This window comes from Sphaeramia orbicularis, chromosome 8, assembly GCF_902148855.1.
Source record: "Sphaeramia orbicularis chromosome 8, fSphaOr1.1, whole genome shotgun sequence".
Taxonomy (NCBI): domain Eukaryota; kingdom Metazoa; phylum Chordata; class Actinopteri; order Kurtiformes; family Apogonidae; genus Sphaeramia; species Sphaeramia orbicularis.
Window position 1 is genome coordinate 23,154,156 of NC_043964.1, and position 13,029 is coordinate 23,167,184.

Genomic DNA, 13,029 nt, shown 5'->3' on the forward strand with positions numbered 1-13,029 from the left:
TTATGGAGATAATATCCTCTGAGACCCAGGAAATTGACAATTTTAGCTTTTTTACATTAAAAATTGTCTCGATTGAAAACTGCATAATGCAATAGTTTTTTCACATACATTTTAAAAATTATTTTTATTTATAGATTTATTTTTTTTAATGGAATGTCCTTTGCAATGGACAGTATTTTTTAAGTTAAACTGTCAAACTTTTGTCCCCTACAGAGGACAAAATACATTTCTGTGTCTCAGGAGGATATGCCAAAAAAACAAAAAAAACAAAAAAACCTTTTTGTTTCAGAAAACTGTTAATTAGAGTCTAATAACAATTAGCAATTAATTTACACTAAACCATATTACTGCAGATCAGGTTTATCAAGAGCAGCAAAGTTACAATAACTGCATGAACTGCAGTGTTTGGGATGATGCATAAGAGTCCAGTGTGTTGGCTGATGTGGAACTGAAACAACCAAACCCATGAATAAACAATAGAACAGCTGGAGAATAGCTGTCCACTGTAGAGACCACTGTGCATGAAAGGGTTAAAAAATACAGGAAAAATCTCTAAAAATGAACAGTGAAAATTCTGTTAAATTACAGATTTTTTTTTACACTGTACCCCTGGGGGAACACCTACACCCCACTTTGGGAAAGAATGCAATGATGTACATAAGTCACCAAATATTAAGGAAGTATTTTGAAAGAACTGGTTTCAACTTTGGAAGCCTTCATGGGTATTTTTTTGCAAATCACTGCTTGATGCAATCCTGGCTTATCTGTGAACCCTCCCCAAACAGCCATGCCCACTCCCACACGCACGCCAATCCCTGGCTTTTCTCAGCTCTCCGTGTTTTCCAGCCTGCCTCTGTCTCGTCCCACTCGCACTCTCTGTCAAGAGCGCGGCGTTGACAGCCACTGGCCACTGATCAGCCCACTTTGTCGGGGTTTGTGTCTCCATGCAAGACTGCTGAAAAAGACGCTCAAAGGCACACGCAGCTCCACAGCCAACCGGTCCACGAACACTCCAGCACCAGCAGCCTCAGTCATCTTCTAGACTCATCACTGTCTCACATCTCCCTGCACAATGTCTGGAGAGGACGCACCTGCCCAGCAGCAAAACGCCGTGGACCAGAAGCAAGAGACCAAACCCGCCGAGGAGCCCAAATCCGAGCCTCCCAAGACCGAGTCCGCGCCCGCAGCAGCCGCCGAGGCAGCGGCCACCCCGGCGGCCACCACCGAGAAGGTCCCCGAGGAGGAGGCGTTCACCTACCGCGCACTGGTGCTCACCGGCTACGGAGGCTACGATAAAGTCAAGCTGCAGGTGAAGAAGGGGAAGCCGGTGCTGAAGGCTGGGGAGGTCCAGGTCAGAGTCAAGGCATGTGGGCTGAACTTCGCCGATCTGATGGCGCGGCAGGGGCTGTACGACCGGCTGCCGTCCCCGCCGGTCACCCCGGGAATGGAGTGCTCCGGGGTGGTGGAGGCTGTCGGAGAGGAGGTGACGGACAGAAAAGTAAGCACCGAGCACACTCACTGTGCTTTTATTGACGTTTAAAGTCATTTTCTGTGTGTGTGATTGAATCTGTAAGTGATAAATGTGCCAGTGGCACTTGTTTGGGGCTTTTGGAGCTACATCTGGATATGGGCGTGTCAGCCCCAGACAGAGGCTCATAGTGCCCAACACCACTTTATATACATGTTCTAGGATCCGCACCATGAAAAACATCAAGTTACTTCAACACCACGATAATAATAATTTCAGAAAAATGTAAAACCCTCCGTGTTTTGTGCGTTATGTGGATTCATCCATTCATCTGAAAGAAAGAAGGGAACACTTGTTGTCTCAGAAAGGGAAGCAGTCAGCTCAAACCTGACTATGGTGTGTTTGTATGTGTTTAAAATAATACCCCTGTGTGAAAACTGTCATTTGTTGAATCTGTATGAGTACAATGAGACCAGCAGCAGGCGTCGCCCCTCTTGTCTCCCCGCTTTGCCAATAGCGGAGCGTTTGCGCACCACAAATGAGCAACTTGACCGAGTACGACAACATGAGTTGCTGTGGGAAAATAGCCTCGCAGCTTGTGCACTACTCGTGTTTTGTAAGTTTAAAGTCTAAATAAACACATGCAAATGCGTGGGATGCTTTCCACCCATGCAGCGCATAACGCTATGCTGCGCTTTGATGTGCGCCAAGGCGCGGAGACGCGCGTCAAGGCGCAAAGAATTGGACAGGAAAGGACCGGAAATGAAGTGGCTGAACCTTCAATATTAAAGCTTGAACAGGTCGCATCAGAGTTTCTTGGCTGAGTTATTGAGACAAAAGGATGAAAATAACCAAGATACGGAACATTGCGCACGGAGCATGCGCTGCACACCTGCTAAATATTGAGTATAGTTCTAATGATGTTGGTTTATTCTTTAAATGTATTTATTTGCAGAGTTGACACGTTTAGAATTGTGCCACAGTTTATTTATGTCTTTAAATGAAATTACGCGCATGTTTCATGAGTAAAATGCGATAAAAATGCGCTCCCGAGCCGTCTTTAGAGCACGAGGTTGCAGAGTATTGATCAACGCCGGGTTTTATTTTGAAAATCTTTAGTCAAACGGCTCGGTTGATAATATGGCGCACTTGACACCGGTGGCAGAGACCGGAGTCACCGACGCCTTTTGTTACCGGGAGCGACGGTGGCGCACAGACGCACGGAGCGGAAAGGGCGAGGCGCGACGCAACAGACAGCGTGGTGTGAGAAATGAATCCATCTCGCCCTCTTTGTCAACAGATACGGTCTGGTGTGTTGAGAAAAGATTTCTAGTCATGAGTATTAACCTGCGATCAAAGTTTAGACAATTAAAGCAAGTCAAATAAACCAAAGCGACCAGACTTTTCTTTAATGTTCAACCACGAGGAATGGTGTGGGGAGTGGAAGACGGGTATTTGTCTCTTTCCTACACAGTGATGAGTCACAGGCCTATAGGCTGAGTCTGTCTGATGGCTGCATGGCATCACCATGGCAATGCCTTTGCAAGATAATTAAAAGACTAAACGTTACACACCGAACAGGGATGACTCACGCTTGTTGTAAGTGCACTGTATTTTCTCACATTGGCCACTTTTCTGTATCTGTGGATCAGGTTAGGCTGACCACGTGTGGTGCCAGTACAGAATGGACAGGGAGTGGCTCATCTGTGAATCCATATGGGTCTGAAATCAGTGCAGAGTGGTGATAATATTACCGGTGACAGGTCAGCCAACAGCAGCCCTGAGGGGTTCCACGCCTCATGTTTCTAAATACTTTACAGCTTCTTCCAGTTTGTCAGTAATGTAGATTGGATTGAAAGGTCAGACCAGATGCACACACACAGGCGCAACCTCACATCATGTCATCAAGGCGTCACACTCCCACATCCCCTTCCAGCCCTTAGCTTATAGAATTAAGAGCCAATCTTCTTAATGGATGGAGATCTCCCACATCTTTTGGCAGCAGCCTCAGAGGGAATGTGCTGACCCTGATGGCACAGAATTATTTTGGAGCTTCATCAGTCTCTGCAGCTCTTCCTGTCTGCTGATCTGTCTCTGTCTTGCACACACATGGTCGCATGCATAAGATTAACATATGTAAGTTATGGGTGTGTCCGAGGAGTTTTCTGCTTAACACAGGGTTCACTATAAGCTATTTAATTAGATAATGTCATGTCAGCAGTGGATGGGTGAAGCATGATTGATTTTATTTCATTGTTCTGACATTTCACCAGAGTGAAGAGTCTTAATCTGATGTAGGTGTGTCTTATGAACAATAGTTTTAATCTTTTTTTTTTTTTTGTATGTACATGTGGATATTCAATACAGATACATCACCCAAAGAAAAAAACCTAGGACATAATGAAGTGTGTCATATAATGTATTATATCGTCATTACATTTACATTATTACTTACATTTGTCAGACGTATAGTTCAGTTGAGAAGATGAAGGTTCAATGCAGATAAATCTAGGGCACACTACAGCGTATCATTATAATGTATAGTCCTCTCCAGTCTCATTGTAAAAAAAACAACAACAAAAAAACCTCTTACATTTGTCAAAAAGGTATATTTCAGTTGGTTGAAACCTCTTATGTCCAAAACAGTTATTTTTCAGGAAACAGGGAAAACAATGTATATTCTAAATAAATGAATGGAGTTAAGAGATGTAATCACAAGCCAAATTCAACACTTTTCATTGGTTAAATATTTCTAAAACCGTCACGACAACTGACCAATAGAATAATTTTATGACAAACAAAAAACACCAGAAATGGACTTAAGAGGTATCCACCCGACAGCGGTGATATGAAGGTTTAATGCAGATACATCAGCCTGAGAAAAACGTAAAAGGTACAATAAAGTGTATTGTATCGTCTTGTCTCACAGGGTATCTCGTATCATATATTTCGAAATAAAAAAAAAACTATCATATTTCTGAAGTATATTTCAGTCGAGTACATTATATGGATGTCAAATGCAGTTACCCCAGTAGAAACTTAAGGCGTGTTAAAGTGTATTGTATCGAATAATATTGCACCATGTGTCATATCATTCGCTTCATAGCAAAAAATGTCATTTATTTTATTTATTTTCATCACAAGTATATTTCATTTGGGTCTTAATCTACTGTTGATGTGTCTTTCTTTGTCTTTTTCAATGTTTTCAATGTTGATTTCAACGTTTCCACCAGAGACAGATGATTTAATCACTTTTCACAGTTAATCCATCCAATAGCATGTCACACAAACTATTAGCTCAGTTAGCAGCTAATGGCTAATATTGTGCTTTTCGAGAAGCTTTGTCAACTTTTTCCATAGATACACCTAAAAATAAAAAAAAAGGATTTTTTGTGTTTGTTTTTTTTTTTTTTGCAGTTTGTACATTTTCAGGGTTATTTATTACCCCGCCCTCCAGAGGGGAGGCAAGGGGTATTGTTTTTGGTTCAGTTTGTGGTTTGTTAACACTCTAACAGCAAAACTATTGGTTGAATTTATACCAAATTGGGTTTATAGATTGCCAGTGACCCAGAATAGATGTCATTACATTTTGGAAAAAGTAGGTCAAAGTTACAATTTTTTTAAATAAATTTTTCAAATGTTTTTTTCCCACTTACTTACAATGGGCAAAATTTCACATGTCTGTAGCAGCAAAACTACTGGTTGAATTCATACCAGATTTTGTTTATAGATTGCCAGTGACCCAGAATAGATGTCATTACATTTTGGGAAAAGTACATTAAAGTTTAAATTTTTTATGAATTTTGTAATTTTTTTTTTTTTTTCAATTTACTTATAATGGGTGAAATTTCACATGTCTATAGCAGCAAAACTATTGGTTGAATCCATACCAAATTGACTTTATAGATTGCCAGTGACCCAGAATAGATGTCATTACGTTTTGGGAAAAGTACATTAAAGTTTCAATTTTTTAAGAATTTTGTAAAAAAAAAAAAAAAAAAAAAATTTTTTTTTTTTTTTTCAGCTTACTTATAATGGGTGAAATTTCACATGTCAATAGCAGCAAAACTATTGGTTGAATTCATACCATTTCATACCATTCATTGCCATTGACCCAGAATGGATTGCATGGCATTTTGGGAACAGTAGGTCAAAGTTAAAATTTTTAATGAATTTTTAAAATCTTCCTATTTACTTATAATGAGTGAAACATGTGCAAAGGGGTGGGGTTTGTTGTGCCCGGCACCACTTGTTGACTCAAGTATTTGTTCCTTTGACTTGGATTCAGATCAACTTTTAACTCGTTTCTGAAACAGTTAAAATAGTTGGCGTTGGCGTTTCTCCATCATTGTTCTATCCATCATCTGTGGTTTTTATTTAAAGCACTTAATTGATTGGATATAAGAGGCCAATACAGTATATTATATCATCTCATATAACGCGCATATAAGAAGGGCATTTGAGAACAATTGATTGCGTTTGGCATTAATAGCATCACTTTATACTGACGCTAGTATTCCCAGTCCTGGACAGCAGGCTTCAAGGTAAATAATTCCGGTGTTTGTCTTGCCTATTGTTTTAATCTTTGCTCTCATGCTTTGATATAGTCTTCCTACCACATCTTCTATTTCAGTACTGAATAGCAGCCGTCCCTTGCAAAGGCATTAAAGCTGAGTGAGGTAATACTACAGTTCCCCTAACCCTAAATGACCTCAGACAGTGTTGGAAACAGTGTAACAGTGAGTAAGCGAGGAACGAGGGGAAATATCACAAATCACACCAGTGCTCCCATGACACCAAACATCAGCACTTTTTTTTTTTTTTTTTTCATTTTTCATTCTCTCCCCCAGTGAGTTTTTTTTCTTTTTGGTCACATCTGACCCATATGTTCTCAATTACCTCCCTCTGACCCACATTGTCAGTCTGGTATTTCCTCCATCCCTCCTTCCCTTTTTCATTTAATCCTCAGCTCATCATCCTGGTACCATTCTCTCTCTTGGATTTTCTTTACGCCATTTAATCTTTTTCACCTTGCTTACAAAATTTACAGCTTCTGTTAACCAACTACTCTGTCTTGCACCAGTTTAGCTGCAAGGCAAAGGAAATCTTCTCTTTTCCTTAAGTCCAGTGTGGTTTTTCTGATTAAATCCTGGAATCAATCCTACTAGAAAGTGCTGTCGTACAAAGGTGGATAAAATATGTTACTGCGATACAGTGATTTACATAATTGGAGGTGCAGTCAAGTGCAAAAAGCAGCGTGTAGCCCGTCCCAGATTTTAGTTTGAAAGCAGGGCGTGGTCTTCATCCGAACATCATACAAACCATGTTAAGGCCGAACAACACCTATGCTGACACCAGGGAGATATCATGTTTCTTTTTAACTACATTTCCAGGAGACATTCAAGCCTTGTGGGTGTTAGATTTAACCTTGGTCTTTTGCCTAAATCCAATGTAGGAACAGTGTATCAGAAATTTTCTTCATCCTGATAATTTTTTGCTGAGATCATCAAAGCTCGAAGCCACAAAAGAGCTGAGTTGAACCACCGCATACCCCCAAATTGAATCACCATCTGATTAAGTCCATTCATATACAGTTAACTGGAAGTGTCTTTGTTCGGCACCGCTTCGCTCCTGACCCCAACTGTGAATACATTTGATGCAGTGGCATGTGGGGTGAGAAAGGAAATGCGGGGAAAAAAAAGAAAAAGCTATTTAAAAAAAAAAAGAAAAAAAAAAGAGAGAGCGTGTTTGTGTGTCACACTGCGAAGATGTTGTAACAGAAGTGTCACAAGGTTTGTTGACTGGCCTTGAATGTTCCTACTCAGCTCCTGTGTGACGGACAGTAACTCACATGCTTTTTACGTGGGCACAGAAAAATAGCTGCAGATGCATCTGAAAGCGAGGTGTGAGTCATTTTCATGTGTTTCCTGTAAACTCCTCCAGTTATCGATTATGGCAGCACACTGTCCCCCCCAATTAAACCAGTGAGGCCCATGGGTTTAACCCTTAAAGACCTACAACTATTTTTGTCACAACTTCCATATGATTTTTTTTTGTCTAAGAAGTGATTTACCATTTATTATAATATTATCCGCTGCATTTTCCATTTTTCACTTTACTCATCATGTAGCTCAGGGGTCTCAAACTCATTTTAGTTCAGGGGCCACATTCAGCTAAATTTGATCTCCAGTGGGCCGGACCAGTAGAATAATAATATATAAATAATGACGACTCCAAATTTTTGTCTTTGTTTTAGTGTAAAGAAAAAAAATCATTAAATTATGAAAATACTTACTTTTATGAACTATCCAGACAAAAAAGATGTGAATAACCTGAAAAAAACTGAAATTTCTTAGGAAAAATAAGTGCAAATTTAACAGTATTCTGGCTGAATTTTTCATTCATCCATGTGCATTATGGATCGGATCTACAAAGACACTAAACACTAAGGAACAGGCAGAAAATTGTTAAAATTGTGCTGAATTTTCTTGAGACATTTCAGGTTGTTCATATTTGTTCAGGTTATTCCCATTTTATTGTTACAGGATAGTTTGTAAATGTAAATATTTTCATGATTTAATGTTATTTCTTTGCACTAAAACAAAGAAAAAAAATTGAAGTTGTTGATTCAAGATTTTTTGCGAAATTTAAGATTTTTTTTTTTTTGCTTAATTGAAGATTTTATTTTTTTTTTTTTTTTGCTGAATTCAAAATTTTTTTCTTAATTCAAGCTAATTATTATTATTATTATTTTTTTAATTAAATTCAAGACTGGGGAATTTTTGACTTTGTAAATTCATCCCGTGGGCCAAATTAGAACCTTTGGCGGGCCGCATTTGGCCTCCAGGCCGCATGTTTGAGACCCCTGATTTCGATATTCCTAAAAGTTCTATTATTATTTTTATGACAATTCTGCCTAATGTCACTAATCTGCATCATAGTTATTATAGGTGATATATTCAACTTGGCAATCTCCATTAAACCCTTAAAGACCCACAACTATTTGACTGAATGATCATTTCCCAAGTGATTTAGCACCATTTATTATAATACAATCTTCTGCAATTGGCATTCCAAGTGAAAATTTGGTAATTTTTTTTTTGATATATTTAATTCCCTGATCATATAGATGTTGATGCTCAGAGTATATTCAAAGGTTATTAGATCAAATCAGGAAAAAAATTAGGAAAAAGTGACTTTTTCAACAAAATATATTATTAACTGAACATAAAAACAAGTGTCTCCAACCACTGCCATTTGTCAAACTAGATGAGTTTTACAGATGAAGTAATGTTGAAGATTTTAGTTTACTGTTGTAGAAACAGTTGTTTGGAGGTGAAATTTATTGATACTTTTCTCATAATTTTTTGGTTTTCTAAAATCATTTAAAACTGATAAATGTTAAAAAAAAATACCATCATAAAATTGGTACAGGAGTTAAAAGCATTAAAAATACTTTGTACATAAAGTTTATCTTATTTTTGCAGCAACATCCAAATAATTTTTATCCTCTCCTAAGTGATTTGTCACCATTCATTATATTATTATCCTTTGCATTTTGCTTTTTTTTTTTTTTTTATGTTTTCTTACATTTAATTCACTGATCATGTAGATGTTCATAAAGGCTCAGAATAAATTCAAATTTTATTAAATCAAAGCAGTGAAAACTGAAGAAAAAAGTGTCTTTTCAGCCAAATATGTCATTAACTGAACATAAATACAATCATCTCCATCCCCAGTCATTAATTAAACTCCATGGATTTTACTGCTGAATCAATGTTGTAGAGATGACAGTGTTACCATGGTCACTACAGAGCCTCTGAACGCCCACATGGGTCATATCTGATGACCGTGAAAAGATCTCAAACTGCATTCAATCAATGGATCAACAGTTATTTAACATTTTAGATCAGCAGATGCTTTTGGTTGTGGGTGGATGTTTGGGTCTTTATGGGTTAAAGATTGGAAGATAAAAAAAAAAACAAAAAAACAAAAAACTGAGATTGAGATGGAAGATGAAGTAAAGAAAGAGAAGGGAAGTAAGTAGCCCACAGTGAAAAAAGCGAAAGTATAATTTGAGAATAAACCAAAGGACTTGGCCTCAAACAGAAAGATGCGGGTATGAAAAGATAAAGAGAGGGAGATCTCTCTAATTGGAGTGGATAGACAGCGAGGCGCATGGCTCCCTCCAGACCATTAGAGAGGCCCGGGTGGAGAGGGTTTGTTCCCAGGAGGAGAGGGCTTGTCTTATGCTCAGCCATGGGGAAGAATCTGGCAGGGACTCTGATGAGTGGAGGGAAGCCAGGGGAGAAGATGGGCCCCATTGTCCTGTCTTACTGATGAGCAAGAGGGGATATGGGACACTTCACACAAGAAGGGGAAAAAAAGATGACAGCAGACGAGGTACGGACAGAATGAGACGGTGGAAGATGAAGAAATAGGGATGAAAGAGCGTCGAAGGAGGCGGCGAGACTGAGACAGACAGGATGAGACGGGGGGGACGGGGGGGAGTGGAGAAGGGGAAGGAAGACGCTCTAAAGTTGTGAGAGGAAAAGCAGTCAGGAAGTGAAAGAGAAAGAAGGGAAGAGAAAAAGTGAGGAGAGTGGAAACGAGGTGGGCGGGAGAGCTTTGTTGAGAGGAGGAGTGGATAAGGGGGAGGAAGAAAACAGGAAGAGCCTTATAATGCTGCATTCGTCTCTGTTTCCTCCGTCCCTCCGGTGGGCTGTTCTGATTGGCCGGAGCAGAGCCGAGGGGGAAGTTTACCTCCAGGCTCTTCCTTCTGGAAAGAGACAGTTGTGAGTCGGAGGATCCTGCTTTGACGTGACGGTGGATCATCAAGATTCTGGTTCTGAGAGATAGAGACGACTACAGTTTTCAGTGGTTATCAGTTGAGACAAAACCCCATGAGCAGTGTTAAATATTTGGCACAAATATCACCGTTTCCTCTTTTAGGTGCGTTTACATGGACTTCAGTGTCCGGGTTATGGTTGGGTTTTTGAAGTATCCTGTTTTTGTGCTGTTGTGTAAACATCACATCCTACTTTCAGAAACCTGGATGAGGCCTTTGAGGAACCTGGTTATAGTAGATGCACAGGCACGGCTGCAGGAAACTGGCATAACTGAACCGCAAATAATGTCGGCAATAAAAGCATCTCACTTCTGGAGCGATGAAAGTGATTAATGCTACATTCACACTGCAGGTTTTAATGCTCAGTTCTGCTTTTTTTTTTTTTTTTTTTTTTTTTTTTTTGCTGAAATCTGATTTTTTTGGTACGGTTTTCCACATTATAATATAAACGTGAACGTGCAGCACAGTGTGTTTAGGGAAATAAATATAGATCTCAACTGGTCCTGCCTCCTCCAGCACAGAATTGTGACGTCTGTCGCATTTCAGTGACGTAACATTCAAATGAAATGCAACATTATGTACTGGATCTATCTGAATTAGGAGCACATATGAACGTGGACTGGGTCTGATTTAAAAAAAAAAAAAACATTTGTGCTGTTCAGGCTGTCATAAAAAAAAAATCAGATATGAGTCACATTTGGGCAAAAAGTCAGATTTGGACCATTTTTACCGGAGTCTTAGATATAATGAGCATTTCTTGCACAGTCAGATCGATCTCACATACTGGCAGTGATGTGGAAGAGGGGTAAATGCTACCTGGGTTTTCTGGCTAGAGCAGGGGTGTCAAACATGTGGCCCGGGAGCCAAAACCGGCCCGCCAAAGGGTCCAATCCGGCCCGCGGGATAAATTAGTGAAATGCAAAAATTACACTGTCGATATTAGCAATTAAGGATGTTAAAATAAAGGTCAGTTTGGTTTAAATTAAATACTATCATAATAAACTATACTTAATGAAAGCCACAAATTTTCCTTTGTTTTTGTGTAGAAAAATGTAAAATTACACAAAAATCTTTACATTCACAGACTAGTCTTTTACAAAAAATGTGAATAACCTGAACCAATGTGAACAACCTGAAATGTCTTAAGAGAATTAAGTGTAATTGTTCTAATATTCTGCCTGTTAATAAATGTTTTATGTATTTGTAGATCCACTGTAAGCTGTAATGAACATGTGAAAATGAGAAGCTGAGGCCAAATAATGGCATAAATTGTTAAAATTGCACTTTTTGTCTTAATAAGTTTCATTTTGTTCATGGTTGTTCATGTTTTTCATTTTTTTAAAGGTTAGTTTGTAAACGTAAAGATTTTGATATAATTTCACTCTAAAACATAGAACTTAGACATACAAATTTTGGAATTGATATTATTTATATATTATGTTATTATTTTAATGATCTGGCCCACTTCAGGTCATATTGGGCTGTATGTGGCCCCTGAACTGACATGAGTTTGACACCCTTGGGCTAGACATAGGATGGGATGAATACTATAGCATTGCATTTTTAATTATTATTATTTATTTTTAATATAACATTAAAACCAAACCAAAAAAAAAAGATTTATAAAAAAAGAAAGGAAAACATTTGAAAAGGAGCTGGATGAAGTTTAACTTATAATCTCCTTCCCCCTTCCCCCATCCTTCTATTTACGCTAAATTCTTATGTCAGATCCCATAAGTAACTCAAAAATCCTACACATATCAGACTAAATTCTGACTTAGTACTAAACACAAAAATGATGTACATATCAAGGATAGACTCATTTGCAAAATAGTGCTGGGAGAGAAGTTATTTTAGTGGAATGTGCACATAGTGTATGAAGTGTCATGACATTAAAATGACTAAATCCCTTAAAATCCAAAACAAAACAGCACATACAAAGCTGTGTCTTTGAAATGTACCTTTATGAGAGTGCATCTGAAGCTCAGACGACATTGTTCTTTAACCCTTTATAGGGCACTCATAGAAATACTCCGAAATTCAAAATTTCAACCTTAGTGTGTTATTGGGGGACATAACAAGACTTTATTACTTTTGTGAAATTTTTCAAAATTTTTTATTGTTATGTTGAAAATCAAGGTCAATCAATGAAGTTATCATATTTGGTTCCTAACCCGTATGTGGCAAAAAATAAATAAATCCAAGAAGTAAATATAAAAAATACAAGAAAGGCACATGTAAGGTAAAATGAACATGTATTTTCGAACATTACAACATCACTTTTAGAGCATTAGACCAACATAAGTGCTGATCCAGACCCCTGTCCACATCCACATTATCCCTTTGAACAATCAACCTTACATTAGCACCATTACTTCATGGTACCTAACAAAGCAGGTACACTCACTGTTCGTGATTATTACCTCACTGTCCTCACTCTGTTGGTGTCATTGTCTTGTAATTAGGGCTGGGTGATATGGAAAAAAATCATATCACAATAATGTTTTTCATAGCAGACGATATCGATATATATCACGATATAAATCAAATCACTATTTTTATGTCAAGCTTAAATTTTTCCATTACTCATAAGTTAGTTGTGAAGACATCAGAGAGAGAGAGAAGTGAGAGAGAGAGAGAGAGAGAGAGAGAAAGAAATGCATATGTTGCGGTTAGGGATGTAACGATTACCGGTATAACGATAAACAGTGGT

At 38.4% G+C, this 13,029-nt stretch overlaps 1 protein-coding gene across 1 annotated transcript in view; it reads left to right on the plus strand.

Moving 5' to 3' along the window:
* The first annotated feature begins 855 nt into the window (after positions 1-855).
* vat1 (vesicle amine transport 1) overlaps positions 856-13,029 on the plus strand; it is a 70,609-nt gene continuing 58,435 nt past the window's right edge. The window contains exon 1 of the mRNA XM_030141556.1: positions 856-1,498. Coding sequence (XP_029997416.1) covers positions 1,073-1,498 — 426 coding nt within the window. The 5' untranslated portion in view covers positions 856-1,072. The remainder of the gene's footprint in view (positions 1,499-13,029) is intronic.